This window comes from Phaethon lepturus, unplaced genomic scaffold (assembly GCF_000687285.1).
Source record: "Phaethon lepturus isolate BGI_N335 unplaced genomic scaffold, ASM68728v1 scaffold13974, whole genome shotgun sequence".
NCBI lineage: Eukaryota > Metazoa > Chordata > Aves > Phaethontiformes > Phaethontidae > Phaethon > Phaethon lepturus.
In genome coordinates, this window is record NW_010532711.1 from 18,968 (window position 1) to 41,205 (window position 22,238).

General features: G+C 38.1%; 1 protein-coding gene across 1 annotated transcript in view; it reads right to left on the reverse strand.

The window, feature by feature from the left end:
- Nucleotides 1–21,682, reverse strand: part of LARP7 (La ribonucleoprotein domain family, member 7) — a 23,712-nt gene extending 2,030 nt beyond the window's left edge. The window contains exons 1-11 of the mRNA XM_010284933.1: nt 21,475–21,682; nt 19,763–19,863; nt 19,565–19,648; nt 16,241–16,405; nt 15,486–15,594; nt 13,718–14,092; nt 12,482–12,611; nt 9,393–9,550; nt 8,385–8,503; nt 5,452–5,611; nt 3,016–3,107 (exon numbers count right to left, since the gene is read on the reverse strand). Of these exons, the coding sequence (XP_010283235.1) occupies nt 3,016–3,107; nt 5,452–5,611; nt 8,385–8,503; nt 9,393–9,550; nt 12,482–12,611; nt 13,718–14,092; nt 15,486–15,594; nt 16,241–16,405; nt 19,565–19,648; nt 19,763–19,863; nt 21,475–21,682 (1,701 nt within the window). The remainder of the gene's footprint in view (nt 1–3,015; nt 3,108–5,451; nt 5,612–8,384; nt 8,504–9,392; nt 9,551–12,481; nt 12,612–13,717; nt 14,093–15,485; nt 15,595–16,240; nt 16,406–19,564; nt 19,649–19,762; nt 19,864–21,474) is intronic.
- Between the last annotated feature and the right edge of the window lie 556 nt (nt 21,683–22,238).

Genomic DNA, 22,238 nt, shown 5'->3' on the forward strand with positions numbered 1-22,238 from the left:
CACCGGCACACCAACAGGGAACAGATCAGTCTTGCAAGGACACAGCCCCCGAGCCCCAGGCATAATCAGAAGAGAACCGTGTGGGCTGTGCCCAGGCATTCCCACCATCCTCCTTTCCCATATATTCTGTAAATTATTCCGCCCTTCACAAATACCCAATTCTCACTTCCTCACCAAAAGTCTTTCACTTCTCCACCACTCCCACTCTCTTAAACCTCTTGCTTTCCTTCTGTGTAAGCGGGTGTACAGAGAGTAAACTAGGTTCCCCAGCACCTCCTCCCAGAAGACAAGCACCCAAGTGGAAAGCCTGCAGGCACTCATGCCTTCGCTTCAGAGTTTACAGCTACACACTGATGAATCGCTGCGGGTCTGCATAAACTGGCACTGCCCTAAAGAAACAGTTCTGGCCAGAAGGAGTTTTATCTGTTCACTAAATCACTAAGGTTGTTTTATCATGCAGCTGAACAACAGGCTAAAGAGAACGTGGATTTGGAAGGGGCAGCAGAGGGGAGCAAAGACGTGACAATGAGCAGCTAGGCCTGGGGCAAAAGCCTGACACTGAACACCTCTGTAACTCCAAAAGATGGCTAAGCATTAGCGACAACTTCTGGGGAACCTTGGGATATCTGGTCTCTTTTGGACATTTAGTTTATTTTAAGAACTGTGCCAGAGAAAGTAAAACGTCTACCACTTCTTGTTTGGGGCTTTGGGTTGGGTTGGGGGGGGGGGCATAACCCCAGAAACCCTCTGCTGAAGGCATCATTAACCTCTATCCTGCCACAGGACCCGTTGCAGGAAAGCTGAGTAAGCCTATACTTTTTAGAAGACATGGAAAAGAGGAATCTGAATCTGCCTAGACTTACACTCAAAAGCATCTCTGTGCTTTCTTACTGTATGCTGCCTGTAATGCGATGCCGTCCATGCAACAATACATATGCTCATCATTACTGTAAATACAACGACCTCACTGCAGCTTCACATCGCTTATATGAATTTAACTTTTAAGCCTACATTTTAATACTAATTGAAAAAAAGGTATAAGATACTGTATTTATTAAGAGTCTAAAACAGCTAATAGGCAAAAGCTCAGCTTCAAAGAGAGATCTTGTAGGGATTTTAAAACCTCAAGCAGAACATATCTTTACCAGGAAGAGACACTCATGGTGTATTCAGCTGCAGATGTTTAGTTAAGAATCATTAGATGACTTTTTTCTTTCCTTTTATTGTGACCTTCAAAAAAGGAAACTTGTGAGTACTTTGGAAATTTTTCAAATACAAGATTGAAATTAATATTAATGAACAGAAAAAGAAACACTGGTTTTCTTATTATCAGTCTGTATTTCTGTCATGCAGACTGTCAAAAAGTAACGAAAGGGTTAAGAGTTGTCGACTACAGCAAGGCATTCTTTTCTTGATGTTTTGCTTAATGGTGTTAGCATCTAAATAAGTATTCACTAAGCTTTGAAGTTAACACCTCCCAGCTTTGCAAGGTGATGGGTAAGGGGGGAGAAGGAGTTTGCATCCTTGCTGCTGCTATTGTTAGGCAGAACTCAGTTTGTATTTGCAAGCCTAGTTGAGGTACATTACTGGCCAATTTACACCAGTTTGGTCAACAAATACCAATCTTCAAAAGATGAAGAACAGAAACTTGAGAGCAAGGCACCTACAGTCCAAATTGAAGTCAAAGGTGCCACTGGATTCTTTTGTTTAGAAAAGTAAAAGTACATTTAAAAAAACAACTAAAAAACCTGTCAGCACTCAGTAAAAGGCTCTAAAGCTGTACAGTTTTCACATTTCATTACTGCTTACATTAAACAGTAATGGCTAGAGACAATACCATTTTTAAGCTTTTAAGAAAATTAAATCAGCCATTTGGGGAAATTCTTCATGCACACCTTTGTTTAAAAGAACTCGATTCATGTGTCTGTGGGATCCCTGAAAGAACATTTAGGCAAACAAGGTAATACATGCAAAATCTGCCTTGTTCAAGATAAGGTTTTGACCTGCACAAGTGATGTTTCCTTAGGTCAACGTAATATTTCTTTTCAATTATATATGGAACACCTGGGAAATTTTTGGTACTGCCTGCATCACTGGAGCGTCTAGGAAACAAAAACTACAGTAAGTCTCCAAAGTTACCAGAAAGTCATTAAGGTCAGATGATTTTGAAGTTTTGCAAGCGACAGCATAAAGATTCAGATTAAAGCCAACTCAGAAACCTTATCTGCAACGAGTGTGATGTAAACCCAGCAATAAAATGTCTGCGCAACACTCTTTGGCTCCTCTCTGTCAGGTAAAGGATCTGACTGGCTTAATCAAAAATCCTTCATGCCTGGAAGGATCTTCTGGGGCAGGAGTGGAGACTGCAGACTGCAAGTTCATCGCAGCACTCCCCCAATGCTGCAGCCTGACAGGCACGGCAAGATCAAAGTTGGAAGGAAATTTCGCTCTATGTGACGCAGTTTTGGTCTGGAAGCTGCTCAGGTATGGATGCTCGCAGCAGCGTTCAGATTTGTCTGGATCAGGACATAGACACACTGGTCTGGGAACACACTAGCGTTCACCACAGTACAGTACACTAAAAAAATTGTGTAAATCACAAGGAAAGAGATTCATTCCAAAGAACACCGTTCTCTTTATCATACTACAGAATTAAGGCTGAAGCACTAGACTAGCACACTAGAGCAAATCAAGACTACTTAGTTTTTTAATGAGCTCATGCAGACAGGGTGTTAAAGGAAATTCAGTTTAAAAACTAACTTGATGCCTTTAGTCGTGGACTTAACTTTCTCACATTGTCTCCATAAAGACAAGCCTTGCACTTGGCAATTGGACCAGGACAGCCACCCGTTCTCTATTTTGTGCCTGTTAAGCCCTGCAAAGCCAGTAGAAAGTGATTTGACTGGATTAAATACGGAGCCGAACGCTTAAGATTCTAAAAATGCAGACCTACACACAAACAGAATCCTATTTTCAACCATGGCTGTACAGGAAAAAAACTGATTTGCAGATTACCTTCTCAGTACCGCGCTTCTTTTCTCGAGGCTGGTTAAGTTTAGCTTGTCTGTCCACTAAAATCTTCTGCCAGTAACGTTGTTCATGATCACCTTGAAAAACAAATCAACATTACAGTACATGAATAAAAGTATTCAACACAAGTGGATGCTGTGTTTTCAGCTGTGACAAGAAGGAATCTTTTCTTTAAGGTGAACACATGTGAAAATACCTCCTAGGGAAACCTAACTAGTATTTCCCCATCAGTCTTAAATTTCATAGTCAGAGAGGTCATACAGCATTGCAACATCTGACCAACGCACACCAAGGTGCACAAAGAAAAGAAAAACTCTGTCCTGAGAAGCTTAAAGCTGACACCGAGATCTCTGTTCTGTATGAGCTGGGCAGGACCTGAATCAAGGTCCTATGCATTTTACTAACTTTAGGACTGGATTGTCAAAGGTACCTAAGTTTTCCTGAGCAAGGAGTTTTACAAACATAACAAGAACTGAGGAAATAATGCAAACACCACTCTCTATATGTAATTAGCAGAAGGAGCTCAATTTTAGCTAAAGCTTCACCACCGCACTCAGAGGCCCTTTGATTTACTGATGAACTCAACCTCTGACTAATTTTAAACAGCTATCAAGTAGAAAAAAAAAAAATTACTGGAGAAGGACTAAAATTATTTTGTTTCATCAAAACCATTGTTAGAAGCAAACTACAGGGACTTCATGGGCAGTTAGGAACACTTTAACACAGGAGGGAATATGAGATGAAATCATCTTGCAGCTTTTTTCAGCGGCTGTTTTGCAGTAAGAAGCAGTTTGCCACCGTTGCCTCTGGTTTGTGCCGTAACCATCGTGATAGGAATTTTGTGATGCAAAGTTCTACAGCCTCATGGGAAATCTTGGGAAGTTTCCAAATGATCTTGGAAAAGAGTCCCACAACAGTTATGGAATTAATAAAATGTATGCAAAATTGGTTATCAGAATAAACAGCGTTATTTTCACATTCAATCACAATAGCATCTAAGCATTACCATAGATGTTCAATATCTCATCAGATGAAAAGCTGAAGACATTTAGTCCAAGTCAAGTTCTAAAAGTAAAATATTACTGGGAAAGCTTTAGCCCCTGCAGTAAGGAGCTTTAAAGATTCTTTCCTTATCCTTACTCTCTGTATTGACCTTATGCCACCAAGAAAAGCTGAAATGCTTACTGTGAGTCACTTGTGTGTTCTTCAGAAGCCTTTGCATTCTCATTTCAAACCAGTTGGAAAACAAAAATCTTAAGACTACGAATGGAATGCTCCTACAATGTCATACTTACTCCAAGTCTACTACTACACTTTTTTATATAAGGATACAAAACCAGAGAGAAATACACACACAGCTGTAAAACGCTGTATTTCAAGCTGTCCCTGGATCTCTGGAACACAGAACACTCTCAAGATGAATCTGTCTCCAAATGACATTAGCAGCATTCAGCGAGTCTCAGACTTCAATTAACTTGGATATTATGAAGGTTAATGCTTCCATCATAGCTCTTCCTTCTGCAATCCTTAATTGACATTTATGAAGGTTTACATCCCTGCATGCGTGGAACTGGGCCCCTGTGTGAGGATCTGCACAGGAGCGTGGTAACATATTTAAATACAGAGATGAGAGAATCTCATCTGCATTCCTTTATCCGTTGGGGAGTTTTTTTGTGCATTTGGGATTTTTAATAAGTGTCTAGAATTTAAAAATTTTTATGAATACGGAAACAAAGTTTGAGAGACTTTTCCCCCTCCCCACTTCTTCTACTCCTCACTTCCATAAAGAGGTTTCTCTGCACTTGGAGGACTACTCCAAGCTAATGCAAGATACAAATTTAGAACAGCAGAGCCATTTCAGAAAAAAACCCACCACACATTGGGATAAAGTTCCAAAGTAAGCCAGTAAAAACTCTAGTGTAAATACAATTAAAAAACGGCATATGTTATTCAACTTTCTAAAAAAAAGAAAGATTAATTAGAAAGCAAGTGCTAAAACGACTGTAAGTGTAAACAAGCTGTTAAGATCCTTGTCCTGTTACTTCACACATAATTTCAGTATTTTCAAGAAAATCTTCACTTAAACTTCTTTTGCATCATCACAAAGTTATATTCATACAGCTGAAATGTGAATTAAGTTCTATAGTCCACTGCAGCTTAAATAAATCAATTTAAAAAGAACAGAGTGAAGTTGATAAAGGCAAGCAAATTCATTATTTTGCTCTGAGCAGAAGCATGAAAACCCTTACTGTTTTACCAATTTCACTGTAAGACCAAATTAAGAAGACTCACATTAAAAAAATGCACTCTTATCCCCATCCCCATTTATAGATGTATAAATATATCTATAAAGATACCGTGTAGTACAATCTTTTCCACAGTACTTCTCCTGTGCTACCATTAAAAAAAAAGTTGTCTTACCAGTAAGAACTTGAAATTTCCAGCTGTTTTTGATCTGTATTTCTTTATATGATTTCATGACAATCTGTGCATCCTCAGGAGTTTTAAAACGGACGTGACATTCTGTGTCTCCCTCCAGCATGTCAACGTAAGCAACATCAGCCAGCACTGCCAAAGCATCCTATCAAAGCACGTGAGAACACAGACAATAAACCAGACTTTAAAAGAAGAATATAAAACGAGTGGCTTTTTGACCGTTCTTTTTTTACACCATTGGCATTTTCAAAAATGTCATGGAGTAGAAGGCAGTAACCAAACTTTTAAATTTCATAAGTTAATCTACTGTCAAATAATTTTGAATTATTAGTTTTCATAATGTTATAACTGAATTCTGATTTATAAGCCTGCAACATTATTTATGTATCATTTTGTCCTCCAAGAACAATTTAAAGCTATAATTCCTAAAGACATTTTTTTGCATAAGAATATTTTTACTAATGGAGCATCAGGAGTTATCCATTTATTTCAATACTGTATCTGTATGGACTTCAAATAAAAATTGTGTACTGTAACATTGATATATGTCAGTCCAACATAAAAATATCTAACTTCATCCTATGCATGAAATACATAAAAGCAAACTCATTCATGGCAGAGTATTTGAGAGAGGAGGAGTAGTAAACCAAGCCTTCCTATCTTTATGAAGTGACCTCTGCTGGAAAATTTTCACTAACAGCTGAAGGAAGAAGAGTCACAGATGCTCTTTCAGATGAAGTATTTCACTTGCAATACCTGCTGTTAGGGAAATCTACTGAGACCACACATTCCTAGTCAATTTTGTTCACAGCAGGCAGCTCAAGTAAGAGCTTCTATTCAAGAATTACACACAGCTTTTAACCCTCCCCTACCAAGGATAGCCTTAAAACAAAACAACAATTAAGTGCCAATACTGTTGAGACCATTTGAGAGCTAAAGCTACCTTCCACTCTTAATTCTGGTGACCCAAATAGTTTCCTGCAGTTGGCAAGTGTTACGACGTCTGAGAAGATCTGATTTTGCCTTAATTGCAAAATATGGAAGTAGTGAAGTAAAATATTAAAACATCAAAATAATATTAAAACGACTCAGCAAAGACCTTTCCAGTATGTGGAAATAAGTAAGCCTGCCACGCAATCAAAAATACAGATCGATTCGCTAAGTTTATTAAGGAAAAAAACCCTAGATGCATTGCTTTGTGGCAGTGTTTGATGTCGCTACAACAGTCCAGGAACACTGGCAACGCAAGGTTTTGCGGAAGAGTTATGCTTTTCATAGAAGCAACTAGTATGGCCAGAAAAATCCAGTAGGCATCGAGTACAGTTTGCAGGTTCCACCGCTGACGTGAAAAAAAGCTGGTGCACCCTAAAGATTATTGGTTCTTCCAGCCACAGTTGCATTCTGTGCAATTATAGGTCTCTCTAAAAACCTTGCCTTATTTGTTTGCTAACATTTTGCGAAATAATTTTGCCCATCTACTTATCAGGGGAACCAAAGACATCATTAATAATGGCAAAGGCCACCCAAACTTATTTTGTCCCCCTTTACTTTCATAAAGCATTAGTTTTCCTTGCAACACTTCCCTAAAACTAAACGATAACTGGAAATACCAAACTAAGTCTGTTCTCAGCTACTGCAGGAACAGCAAGCTTACCTCCTGACCACAATATGTTAAGTTGTGACACAAACTTAACACAGTAAAGCGTATTCTGGAATCAAAGAGGCCCTCAAACTTCACAGTGACAACTACCACATTCTCTCAAGTGTCTCCAGCACTCAGACAACTGCCTACAAATACACCTAGGCAGATAAGACTGATAAACTTGAAACCCTATCAGGTTCTTTTCAGTGAGACAGACATGTCTCCTCTTGCTTAGACTAATGCACCCACTAAACTTCACACCCTTGCAAGCAGCCAGTGACTTCAAATGGACTACTGTGTTATAAATACAGGTCGTTTGATAAGTCATCTCAGAACTTGCATTTTGAACCATTCTCTCATTGTCCCAAGCGGTCTGAATATTTGTCCCAACATGAGTTCAAGTTGTGCAAATTTTTTCCTGTTGTTACTACTCCAAAAGTGCAATTTGTGAAAGAAAACGTCCTGTGTCCAATTCACAGAAGAGTCAGTATGTGGAAAAAGCCTGCTTTTTTTTTACCCCCTTTGGAAAACTTTTACTATTCCCATTTCAAAAGGACGCAGCTTAAAACTGCTATTTCCCTTAAAAGAAAATATTCTACGTAACGTGTACCTTTCCTATCATGACATGAAACACATTTTTTTTTACAACACTTATTTTACATTGAGAAAAAGAGAGCACTGGCCACAGGAAAAGAAAAAGAAATAAATGGGTGAATGAATCACTGGACAAGATCTACTGCCATCACTCTCACTGAATGTCGGCTTTTGGAGTTGTGAATTTCTTACTGAAAAAAAAAATTGTTTTCTTATGCAGACAGCATTTTCTTGCCCCAAACTCCTGTTAATGGCAAGAAAACCCCATATGGTCTTACACGTTCCTTGATCTGAATTGTGCCACAATGACTGGCACCACAATGAATACAGAACACCGCACCCACTTTGTCTTCAACTTCTCTTTTTAAACTGGAAAGAACGACTCGTCCTTCAGAGCGCTATTCATTTTGGTCATTATTTTCATTATAAACTTGACATTGCTCGAAGCACTCTAAAGGCCAATTTTTGCTTTAAAACATCCTCTTCGCCCTATTTCGCCGTTGTAAAATCTGCCATTAACAGGTACTAGAGAAGAACCTGTACACAGCTAGTGGCCAAACAAATAAATAATTAAAAAAAAAAAATCAGTAAGACTTGTTTAAATGGTATTCCATATTCAAACATTTGGGGGGCACCGTGAGAGGAAAGGCTAACAGCTACCCTGAGGTTACAAAGGCATTACCTTGATCTGCTTCCTGCCCGGCAGGGGCTCAGTGCTAATGATCTTCACAATTACTCCACTCACGAACTGGGGCCCCATTGTATTCGCCTTGGCAGGAGGGGCAGAGTCTTCACTGGTGGCTGGTCAATTTAAAAACGGGGGGGGGGAATGGGAAGAAAGAAAATATTCCACATTATTAATCTGACAAACGAAAGATGCTATGAAAGCAGTCATGCGATGTGAGGTACGCAAGAAATGAAACAAGGGGTATAGATTAAGTCTGCAGGGTTTTAATCTAGGATCAAAACCGTGCACAATGTAAAGTCAATGTGAGTAAAAAAAGTAAAAGAAACAACTCCAGGAAAAGAGTCTCAGAGAAATTTTTACAGCCTACAGGGTCGTCTTCTAACAATATTTTATATTCTATTGATTACAGTTAATAGCTGAACCCTCAGTTCTACAGTTATTAAAAACAGGCAGACAGGCCTGTCAGTATCGAAGTTAATGAAGTACAGAGGATCCAGAGCAAAAGAGCAATTCTGCCTCTGACAAACATAGAAATTTAACTAAGAGGATATAATTACAAAGCTACTTTTAACCATAAAGCTGATAAAACGCCATTGCAATCCGTTTTTTGAATGCCTTCGAGAAATGGTTTTGTAAATCGCTACAGGTATGGTTAAGCCTACGCAAATCAGGGCCAAGTTACATTATCGAAAAAGCTAATTCTTGATTTACCTCTCTGAGGCTTTTATAGTTACGATTGACTAAAAGACCCTTAAGCTTAGAATATGCTGAAATTACTTGTTTAGTCTTTACTTGTAAAATTCCTCATTCCAAAATCTACCTGAACAAGGGGTTTCGCTTTCAACAATACTTGGCATTCAGAGCAAGCACCAGCATTACAGAAAATAAAACCATTTTGCAGTGCTTCTGGAGGACCAGTGTCTCAAATCACTTATGTTTGTGCACTAGAATCATGAAGAAAAGACACACACCCCCCCCCAAAAAAATCACAAACAGAATTACATTTGCCATTTTCAGATTGAGACTTTTTCTGTGCACAAGATTCCGTTTCCATCTCTCCCACAGGCTCAGGTTTGATTTGAGACATTGTTTTCTTTAAGGAGGCCATACTGGCTTTTTGAAGGGCCAGATATTCTTGCTTCAAATCCAACCATTCGGTCCTGTAAGTGGCAACACAGGCATAGGTTGTCAGTTATGGACAAGAAAATAATGCTTAGAAACTCAGCATGACAACCGTAAGACAAAAGAGTTTACAAATAGTTTAAGCTGAACTTGGTAAGCACTGCAGACATCTCTTCCCATTAGACATCTCCCTGCACTTGGGTCAAATTCAGCCTTGTCAATGACTGCATTTTTATTATTTTGCTATAGCTTTTAATATCCCAAGCAAGTTCTAACAATACCAAGCTAGCAGTCAAATAGACTCCCAAATTTGTTTTACATATTCAGAAACCGTATCTTACAGCTTGGTAAACTGTGTTTTCTACTGAACTACACAGAGCACAGGCGCTAAATTCAGAGTTAGTTCAGAGACGGTGAACTCTGAATTCACTGAGTTAGTTCAGTGAACCCGCTCCTGTGTTACTATATTAAGAATCAGTCATTTATTTTCTAGAAAAATCATTGATGGAAAATCAACAACTGGTTAAACTCACCAAAAACCTGCTGAGATAAGAACATTCCTTACTATTCAAATGCATTTTGGTTAAAAAATACCACCACATGGAAGCAATTTATATATTTACATACATTTAACATGGAGATGTTTCTGCAAACAGCTAGAGCTTTGCTCCACAGCAACACAATGCCTATAGTGCCACTGTGAGAACGACTCATTGTTACCCTAATCTGTGCTATCAAACAAGCTGATAGAGGATTTTTAAAGAGGAGGATATCTTGTGGTAATGGTTTTAGCTGTTAACATTGACAACTGTATACTTCAAAAAAGCATCCAGACTCACCCGGGATCATACATTCTCAACAGAGCAAAGACATTAAAATAACAAAAGACCCACGTAATGATTCTTAGAGATAAAAAGGCAACACCGGTCCATAGCGAGGTATGGTATAAATACAAGCTCAAGGAGGTACTCGTTGTTAACTTGGCTCGAAGGAAGAGAAGACCATGGGGAGTGAGTCAGGCAAGTATTTGCAATGCTTATGCTCTTTCAAAAACTTCTCTCTTCCCCCCCCGCCCCGTATAGTTAACTAAATTTAAAACTCTCTGTATTTGATGCAGTAGTCTCAGAATCTCAGTGGAAGAGGACAAGCATCGTTGATAACCACCGTTTTTTGTGGACCCCTTTTACTTTAACATGGAGGTGCTTTCTGTGATTTAAAAAAAGTAAGTGCTTCCATGTTTTAGTAGAGGTGAATCCTGATCGCAATACTGAAATACCATCCAGGACACTTCTTTTTTCTACGCTTCAGCTGCGAGGTTTTTAGAGCCAGGGAAAGAAAAATGAAGACTTTTTTGGCTGTAAGCAGATCGAAGGCGTGCTTCTCTAACAAGAACTCAAGGCATACGTGTTACTGAACAATTTCGGTGGCCTGTATGTTCAAAAAATTTGCAGCAATTTTTTGAATTTTAAGGGACTCCCTTCGCTTTAACATGGAGGTACCTGCTGCCTAAAAAAGTAAGTGCTTCCATGTTTCAGTGGCGGTGGATCCTGAAATTTGTTCTTGAACAAATTACTAGAAATTAGCTACTGCTCAAGAAGCCTACTTTAAGTAATAAACGTGGTTTTTTTTATTATTATTGCGTTATCGGAACTATGTATATATTACATGCTTTTAAGGGTTTTTTTTTAAGTAGCTCTTTAGTGTCTCCACTTAAGGACCCCCACAACTTAAATGTGGATGTACTTGCTTTGTTCCCAAATAGTAAGTGCTTCCATGTTTTAGTGGTGGTGAATCCTTTTTTTCCTCCACTGAAAACACTACCCTATTCCTAGGAAATGTGTCGAAACAGATACCGAAGCAAAAGATGGATTTGCGCTGCACACGTGGCCTCCGTGTTAAACAAAAAGTGCAATTTTTGCATCACTGTTATAGCACGAGACGGAAAGGACCCCCTCTACTTTAACATGGAGGTACTTGCTGGATGCCTAAAAAGTAAGTGCTTCCATGTTTTAGTTGTGGTGACTCCTAAGAGCCCAACGGTTAAAGGAAGGAATATTTTTGTTACATTTCTGGAATGGCATGACTTAATCCACGTATTAGCTACCGAGGAACCAGGTGTAAAGTGGTGATTTTACAGTTGCTGTTGTAGGCAGAACTCTACACAGCTGTAATTAAGTCGGACTAAAAACTCTTATTTTTGAACCTTTTCAGCTACAGTCTAATACTGTTGCTAATATGCAACTCTGTTGTATAAAAATTGGAATTGCACTTTAGCAATGGTGATGGACTGTCAGACATGCAAAGATTTATTAAATAGTCTGAATTAGAATATTCCAAAGGTTGGAAACGTTGTGAAGGCATTGTTGTCAAGTAATAAAAATTCAATAAAGTGATTTTGAAAAAGTTTCCTTCATACAACAACTGCATACTCCAGGAAAACACTTAAAAAGCACTTAAGAATAAAAACAAGGTACCTGATATGTCCGAAGTTTGGAAAAAGGCAAAAAGTTGGCTAGCTATTACATTTGAAGTCCTGCCGAGAGTCTCGGTGCAGGCTGAGAATTTATTACATAATAAATTTGTGAACAAATGACAGTGAGCCCACCCAGTCTGTGCCTAATCCTAGACTGGAGCTAATGGGTAATTGTTATCAGCTTTCCCTTTTTTTAGGACGCTATTAAAAAAAATAATTACAGAAAGTTTTCTAATTTAGGCAGCCTTTTAAAAAGGAAGGTGTTGTCGTGCCTGCCCCCGCCCCCCCCACTCTACAGGCAAAGTAACTTTCACAACAGAACCCAGTACTGCTGAGGAAAATTCGGTTAGCTCAGGAAAATTCGGTTAGCTCAGTGAAGCCATGGCAAAGGGAATGCTCTCATGCTAGAAAACAGCTATGAAGCAACTCGGCAATAAATACCTCCCCATCCACCAGGTACCGTAAGCTAGTCACACAGAGTAGTTTCATAACCTACTTGGAGAGTACTCGGAGTGGAATGACTTCTTCACCCATTTTATGTCTTTCTTTGTGTTTTTTCTTATGTTTCCTTTTAGATTTTGAAAGGGATGTGTCTTTTTTATCCTTGTCATCTTCTGCAGAAATGTCTACATAAAAAGTCCAAAAGAAAAATATTTAGTTCTAACATTGACTGATACTTCCATAATACAGCCTGAATTACAGCCTGAACATTTCTGTAAAATAGCATAGTATTATTTACTATTTAATTTTAACTACTTATTACTATTTTACTATTCTTTGATTAGAATATGAATGAACCCTTACACAAAAATCAAGAGTTTACCACCTCTTTCTAATCCACTTTCTCAACTACCTTAGTTTGGCCTTTAACCATGGATTCTTGTCAACCCAAATGTGATTTCAATGCTGCTTTTAATCCCATCTATTGCTTCCCCCCCTTATCTCATGTAAGAAACTGGGTTCATCAGCTTTTTCTTTTGTATTTTAATCTTATCTAGACTTTTATACCATCGCCATTTGCCTAGGCTGACTGTTTAATCCATACTTTAGTGAAGTTCTATTGATATTAACTTCTTTGTGAACTATTTTTACTTCTGATGAGATTTACCTGCTTCAGTGTTGAAAGTTCTTTCCTATTCTCCATGCTGCTTATCTCCTCGGAATGACTCATTACCAGGTTTAATTTTAACTGCAGGCAACACCATATACTCCTAAACTGACCTTGTTATGCCTCTACCACATCAGCCATTTTTCACCTACTCACCCAAGCAGAACAACCTTTTACCAGTGAAGTTTTCAGTCTTTCGAAGACTGAAAGTCAGCACCTGAAATCCTTCCCCAGCACTTCAGATGTTTACTCAATAATCTTTAATTCAAGTAATAAACCTATTAGCCTCCAAAAGTCAGTGCACCAACACATTTGTATTACACAGATTACACTTGCTACATTTCTTGTTGCTTTCCTGCCCACTTCTTTTGCAATCCCCCTTTCCTCACTTTGTTTGTTACCCTCCAGTGTATCAAGATTCCCATTTACTTAACTTGGGCCACTATAAATACAATTTCAGGTGCAAAGAACGCAGTTTCTTCACTCGAGCTTTTCTCCTTACCTAGACTTTTCCCTCATTACTAAGCCTGCCATTTCTAATCTGCAACAGATGACATCTGCCATTTGATTTCATTCATGCCTATAAATCATGAAAATACTAAAACGGCATGTAACAAACTTTACCATTGGAATCCTTTGGAGCTTCTGTAGTTTCCTCCTTCACGGGACGAACTTCATCCTTTTGAACGGTTTTCTTGACTTTCGGAGTGGATGTCTCACCATCTCCAGAGCTGGTTCTTTTTCGCTTCCCTGGCCTGCTTTCCCAAGGTACCTCCGAGCTTTCTGTTCTGTCCCATTTTCTTTTCTCCCTTTTGGAGGTCTGCCTGTGTGTCTCAGTTCCCTCCATTTCCGAACACTCCGACGAAGTCCTGTGTCTTTTTGACTTGGGTACTGGCTCTGTTGTAGTGTTCAGGTTCGATTCCTTTGCCTCTGCAGCTGCCTGCACATTGCTCTCTTTCTTGATTTTGGATTTCTTCTTTTTCTTCTTTTTCTTCTCTTCTGTATTAAAAATACAGTATTTAAAACTGCCAGTGATTCAAAACTAGATTAGATTAACTGACCTAAGTAAACAATCACGATACCGCATGTCATGATAATCTGGGATGATAAATGAAACTCCTGTCTCTGCCATCTCTAGACAGGAGAGATGCAATACATGGTCCTAACCTAAAGTTCTTCCTAGGCATTTTAAGCTAGAAAAACCATCCAGATAAGACCCAGTCTCACAATGCCAGAAAGACCTCTGGGTCACAGGGGCAGCTTGACTACAGGATTCCCAAAGTACTTTATCTTAAATTGAAAAGAAAGAAGCTAGATGTCTTTGCACATTTTGTTATGTCATCCCTGAGTTGTCTTTGAGAAGGGATACCCTTCTCCTTCCAGGCCAAACAACAAAGACAAGACAATAAAAAAAAAAAAAGAGACTGTTGATTTATATGCTGAGAATAAAAGGAGATACTCGGCACGTATTTTCTTTGACCCCCCCCCCTACTTACAGATGTAAAAGAATTAGTGATAAGAGTGAGGAATAAAACATACGATTAATCATTACGTTAATGGCAATAGATGGGAAGATGCCTGAGGTCTGGGAAATTCTATTACGTCAACAGAACCAAGGAAAAAAGTTTCAGTGATCAAAGTTGCAATACAATCCTGTGCTGCTGGTTTGTAAATTATAGCAAATAGTATTTAATGGAAACATGCTCGACACTGAATTCAGGATTCTTTTCTCAGCAATATCCACCAGTTTTTTACAAATAATTATGAATCATTTAATTGGAACTGTAAATATGCTGTAAAAAGTTCATTCTGCTATAGACCGCTTTGCTCAAATACCGAGAGTTCCAAGGAGAAAGGCAAAAATCCACTGTTCTCATAGTTCTCTCACAGAAAGTTTGAGCAGAGAGAAGACAACCACAACGTTTGCTCTAAAATATCCCAGATGATCACAAACTTATCTGAGCCACACTAACGTTTAAGTGTAATTTTGCTCTTGTGTCTGCATCTTTCCCTTGAATGCTAAATACTTTTAAAACAATCTGTGTCAAATTTGTCTTTTGCTAATGCTAAATGCTTACGTAATTATTAATTGTACAGTCTGAAAGCTGCTCTGCCAGCCTAGCAATGGCTAATGGTGGCAGCTGGCAACAGAGGAAAAAAGAATTTGAGTTCTTTATCAAGCAGGAAAACAAAAAGGCAGAAATTTATTATACTTTAGTTTTACACTTTCATTCTTAAGCCTACATTGGCAAGCAAACAGCAACATGCATTTTTATGAAGTTTAAGCAGCGTGAGATTGAACTGCAGTAACACACCAGTTCCAAAGTATCTCTTGAGAAGTTGAGGCACAAACCAGTTTGTTGCTTGATCCCAATAACCTAATAATGCTTACCTACTACACTGCTATTACTTGTATTCAGTGCAGGAACAGGCTTATTCTTTACTGTTTTGGGGAAAATCCCAGGCTTCCGTGGTGCTTCTTCTGGTGGATTATTCAAAAACTGAAAAAAATAAATTAAAATTCACAAACCATTACTAAAAATTGTGTTTTCGTTTTTAAAATATCCCCATCCAAGTTAAAACCAGCAGTATATGGTGTATGTATATACACACAGAGTTACACATTGTTCTTTCAGTGGCATGCTGCTTTTTTTGTTGTCGGGCTTTGTAAGTGCAGAGCTTGCGTGATTTCACATTATTAGTGCGATATCTTTATGCACCTGCTACCATTATGATCTTGAAACATTAATGATTTTAAACTTTCAAATCACATTTAAACACAGAAAATTAGGTATGACCATGCTTGTCTGTTGAAATTTAATAGCCATCGTACTGTTACACAGAGACCTCCATTTCTGTAAAAGACGCCAGGGGTGGCCAACCAAAATATTGCAAAAAAAATACCCGTTATGCTTCTACTAAGTCTCCAAGTTATTAACAGAATTACACTTTTAAAGACTTGTGGAATCGACTGGAGATCTGGCGCTAGGAGACAGGAACATAACTCCCGCTAAGATAAGTTTTTAGTTTATGGTACTTTAGGATTTTCTCTAAGATTCAGTAGATGAACTAGTAAAGACCACGCTATCCATACCACAAAGCAACGGTTGGGAAGAACGTTAACAGACCAGAGGCACCATGACTTACCTCAATAGCTTTCTCTGCTTGCTCTTTAGTTTCAAATTCAACAAATGCAAATCCCTTTGGATCGCCAGTAGTTTTATACCGGGGTATACTGACATAAACTACATTACCACACTTCCCAAACACCCGCTCAATCCAACTGTGATTGACATTTTTGGGAAGCAGCTCCTAAAAAACAAACAAACAACAAAATAGAAATGTAATTTTCTCACTACTGTAATGCTATTGCATCAGATGGTTTTCTACATCTTGTAATTAAAAACTGTCACAACAAAACATATTTAAGTTAGATGTGACAACATTGAGAAACTTTATTTCAGGAAGTATTCTTGTCGAGACATAGTATTCGGGTAGTAAACACAGCCATCTGAAAATGGATCTCTGGTCATTCATACACCTATAACAAATACATTATAGATTTAATCTAGATGTTCATCTTCTTCCTGTGACAGATACCAAGACCTCATCTGCAGCTGCATCTTTGCAACGTAAAATATCTTCGTAAATTGAAGACCTTAGAGCAAACATATTTCCGCATTGTCTTAGAATATCCACTGCAAAGCAGAAGGATTTTTTTTTTGTTTTAATTATTGTTGGTAATCCAGGTATCACAGAAGGAATTCTTGTAGGTCAATAAAGAGCCACTATTCAAACTGATAACTGAGCTGAGATTTTAAAGCTCAGCCGTTAGCATTTACAGCCTACTTGATCAGACGCAGCAGAAACTTTTAGCCAGCTTCTTGGAGGATAACACCGTCTGATTTTTTACTTCTATCAACACCTTAATACAGAACACATTTCAACAGCTTGCAGACATCATGTCTCAGTTCCTAAATGTTTCCCTTCACCAATCAAAGACAAATCATGTCATATCAATTTCTAAATAAACCCACCCGAACACTTGAAAACCCTACTCTCAAATTGATGCCTAAACAACAATGGAGAGTCAGCAATACTTCATTTTGTTCAGGGCAACTTAGTGCACCAAAAGGTTTTCCTTATAGGAAAACATTATTTGTCACATTCAGGTAGGAAACTATTTTTGCATGAACTCTGCCTGCCTGAGAACAACATTTCATTATGGGTTTGGTATAAACTTGAATAGCCTGTTACTTGAAGCTTTAAAAATATTATGGGATGAGAACAAAATAGTGTATGTCAAGGTGTAGCTTATGTTAAAGCATATAAAAGAAAGTCACTAACCTTAAGATTATTTTAAGAGATATTTAATGAAAAGTTCCCCTAAATTGAATGAGATTGTAAAAAATATAAAGTAACATTACTATTCCTTAAAGAAACAAGTATTCAAGTCTCAATTCTTAGTTCAGAAATGGAAGTTTTTACTTCCTGCCTAAACTCAGAAAACATACTACTGTTGGCGACAATCCCTCACAGTGGAGGCTTTAACTGTGACCTTTGTATTAATCCAACATCAAAATCTTTCTTTCACCTACTCCAGAATAAAACAAAACTTGCCAACACTTTGACTACTTCTGCTCCCCTCATTGCTACAAACCAGTCGTTTAACAGGGCGTAACATTTCTCTAACTGCAGTATAAACAGCATATACCTCATACACTAGTCTTAAAAAAGGAAAACCACCACCCTTTTGGGGAGCAGTAGGAAAAGATAATGGGTTGCTATATATTCTCTAAGATCGTCATGAATTCAGTAACTTACAAAAGACACCAGTTACCTATTTTCATCTTGCAGAAAAGCTTAAAATTATGAACCATTTAGTTATGTATATAAGCTCTGTATAGACTACGTAGCTCATTACATTTGGAATATCTTTTCCAAAAATAATATAGACAAAGCGTCTGAGAAGTTCTAAGCAGTCCCTGTAAATATTTTAGGGAAATACTACAATTGGCACATTGTACATAAAAAAACTAATAACCTTTTCCAGGCTTTTGTGAAAGAACATAATGATCAGAGTAAACCATCTTCTCTTTATCTGGATGGTCTGGCATTTTGGGCATAATAATTTTCCATCTTCACAGAAAGTTTGGTGCCTGCTTGAAATTACTAATTCAGCTACGAACAGCTACAGGTATATACCTAAATTGACACTGGTCATGAAGAGCTTTCTTTAGAGACAGAGGGAATTCCACACCAGCTTCGATTCTATTAAAAAAATTGCACAAGATTTTACGTAAGTGACAGTTCGACCATCAGATCTCTTTCCACTTAAGTGGTTCAACAATTTAACAACTGTTTCACTCTGGCACATCTGAAATACCATATTTAGATGCAGAGTTTTTCTAGCAGCAGAAGTTAGTTTAATTTAAATTAATGAATTACTTCAGTACAAAGGTAGCCACAAGATGATAATGTACTATTAGGAGGTTTGGGGTTTTTCTTATAAAGCCCCCTTAAAATAAGACTAGCTCATTTAGGTACATTCTGCCTTTAGAAAAATATTGTTTGTGTGTTACAAAACCAGATGTACTTGCAGTAACAGCTTTTGTAAACAGATTGTACTTTCTAAAGTACCCCCGATTATCTTGCAAACTCAGCCAGATCTCGTTTGATAAAAACTAATAAAGTTATTATTACAAAGCTCTGATTACATTAACGTAATTTGTAAATAGCTCTTGGTACCAGTGCTCCTCCTCCAATGGCATTAACTAGAAAAGCCCAGTGAAATCAGTAATAGCTAAAGCCCAGTGCACCTTTTCTTACTAGCAGTTCAAGCAGCTCTTTGCTCAGCATTTAAAATGATTTCAGCTGGTACAAGAAATACATGTACCAAACCAATAACTTTATTGTCGTGGTCACTGCCAGCGCCCTCCTGCCTTTGCTTAATTTACATCACTTATGTAGAAAAGTAGCAACAGACCTGCCTGGTCCTTCCCCGTGTTTACAAGAACACTGATGCACATACACATTTCTGATACAAAAAAAATATTTACTGCATTAAACATGTACATTAACCCCACCCTATGGGCCTTAGCATTACAAGTTCAGTACACCTATAACGCACTTCCCTCCCTCACACTGCCCTTTTCTTTGGGCTGGGGGGCGGGGAAGAGGCAATCAACTTCTACTAGCTTTTAGAACTTTATGTAAATGTTTCTTGTACTAAATCCATGATGTTCTCAAAGAAAATCTACCTTCTAGTTTTGGTAAAACTATGTGTCTGCTTTACATTATTTTTGTTGCTCTAAATACAGTAAATAATACTATGCAATTAGATTGTCATAGACAACGCACAGTGGGTTTTGCGCTCTTAAGGAATGAAGAGCAAGAAAGTTTAAGACTTTCCATAGTCAGAAATAACCCGCTCTGCCAGACACGAGGCGCATACAACAAGTACAGCCTTACCACATAGACGGTACGACTATCCACATCCTTCGGCTGCTCACCCAGCGGCTGGCGTCTTCTGATTCTAGTTCCTTCTAAATCCAACTAAAAGTAACAAGAAGCAAACAAGCGTTTTCCGTAAGATTATCACCTACTTCAGTGCCACTGTCCTTATTACTCAGGTGTCAGCAAACACAAACTGAGTGAAATGTTCCATACCTCCACAACAGATGAGCTTTTAACTGCTCGAGCTATCAATTTTCCATCAGTAGTCAATTTTTTCATTTTGTTGAAAGAAACAAGAAGTGATATGTCAACATCTAGGGATAAAAAAGGTGCAAATGATGAAGTCAGAGTTATCTAGAAAGCATTAGTCGCATATTCTAATCTGACATTAAGACTCTGCTAGTATTTTTGCAAAACAATCTGCAAGTCACAAGTGCAGTACATAAGCATGCTGCCAAGGATTTACAGAATATTTTTTACTGTCAAAATTGAAGTTTCAAGTAAACTTATATTTAATTTTGTTTTGTGCTAACCTCTATCAAAGGAATTTTGTTCTTTCACCTCCCCACTGATAACTATTGTCTTTGAAAAGAAAGGAAAAAAAAACCCTTTCTGATGTAGTTTTACAATACAAAAACAATTTGCATTGAAAACATGCCTCTCCTTCAAGTACTCAATTAAGTGTTTAACACAGCCTTCCCAACACAAAAGAGCCCCCGCTTGCACTTCACTTGCAATGAGTCACGCTGCTAAAACGTGATGGAAAATTACGCAGAATTAGTCTTAATGAAAAAAAAAAGTTCAAGACAGCCAAGCTCCAACACCTCTACCGAACGTAGGGTAAATTTCATTCCTCTGAAGGCCCTTTTTAAAAACTGGCCTGAAGTTCGATATAATTGAGGACTACGCCAAGCAGGTAGAAGGTTAGTCTTTTCACACAATGCAACTGGACAAATAATTTATACTTGAAATAAACATAGACTCCTGAAAAAAAAACCCAACATAAGTAAACACTTGTGGAAACTGCTTTTTCTGTTGTTTTGATGGCAAAGGACCACCTCTTTTTACAGACATAGCTTAGTTCTAGTCCAGCTGGCATAACACAAGTTAATCAAACAATTATACTGATAGACTTTATATAGTGTTTTTTAAAGTAAAAGCATACTAGTCACCATAGCTAATGTGTAAATCAGTATCTTCTTCAGGAACTGGCAAATAGTTTCAGAACCATGCTCAATTTCCTACTCTGAAGTCAAATAAACCATAAAGTCAAATAAACAAAAACTGTCTCAAGGAGAGAGACCCACGGTAGCCCTACATCCAAATACACAATTTCTCACGTATCAGGCTTTTACCGAAAACAGAAAAAAGTATCACTCCAGTATCACTGGAAGCATTCAAAAAACGTGTGGATGTGGCACTTGGGGACAGGGTTTACTGGGCACGGTGGCGTTGGATCAATGGTTGGACTTGATGAACTTAAAGGTCTTTTCCAACCTTAATGATTCTCTCATTCTGTGACCTAATTGCAAATCCAAATCACATTTTTACTTCTGCATCTGTCCAGCCTACAAGTCGTGTACCTCCAAGGGCAAAATGACTCGTGTTTGTTTGCTTGTTCTTGAAATTACACAAAGTTAAAAAAAGGAAAATCAGGTCTCCCAAACAGTCATTTCTACCCTGGCAGATGCCTCTAACTTATGGCTGGTAGTAAAGGAAAGAGAAACACTAAATACAATTTCTGAAAACTCGTACCAAGCTCTGCCCCTCGAGCTGCTAATCCTAATGCTGGTTTTCCAGATGATACTCCTGTTTTCCCAGGAGTAGATACACACCTCAAAACAACTTGTAACTGTCACCAGCAATATGGCAAAGAAGAAAATTAAACATATCCCTTTACTGAAATATTGTGAATATAAACTTACAGCCATCTCTGGACTTCTCTATTTGTTCTCGGAGAAATCTATCTTTGTGGAGATTAACATCGCCAAACCAGAAATCCACTTGTTTTGCTATATCTGCGAGCACCTGTTTAACCCTTGACCTCTTCTTTTTCTCCCTCTCCTTTTTCTGTTCAGTGCTTTCTTCTTCCACGGTTTTCTCTCTTGCAGTTTCAGTCTCCATTCCTGTCATTCTGTCAACTGAAAGTTAAATACAACCTTTGAGAAACATCAAAATATTCTTATTTCAAGGAGTAAACATTCTTGTTTTATCTTACGTTAAAAACTTCGTGCATCCCCCGTGACACTATGTGCCACTCGTTACTTGTAGCATAAAAAAATACAAAGCATACAGAAGATGAAGAAAATCAGGTCACACAATAACTATGCGGTGAGGACTAAGCTGGAACTCGCGTTTCATGGCACCTAGTACTGCCCTTTAGCCAGAGAGATTCATGGGAGGCAAGTTGGTACCAAACTGGAGGCTCTTCATTTAAAATTTATACTATCATGTTGATTCAGAATGCCTTGTGAACAGTCTGCTCTCCCCATCAGATTTCTAACAGCAGCTTTAGAATTTCAGCAGCAGTCATGGGATTCACAGCACCAATTGCTTTCACGAGTTTTCAGACAAGCAGCGCTGTTAAAAAAAAAATTATTAAAAAAATCTAAGTGAATTCTTTAAAGCACTTGTGCAGGTCACAAAGTGTGGTCTAATAATACATAACTTCCCTGTTAGCAAAAAAGCA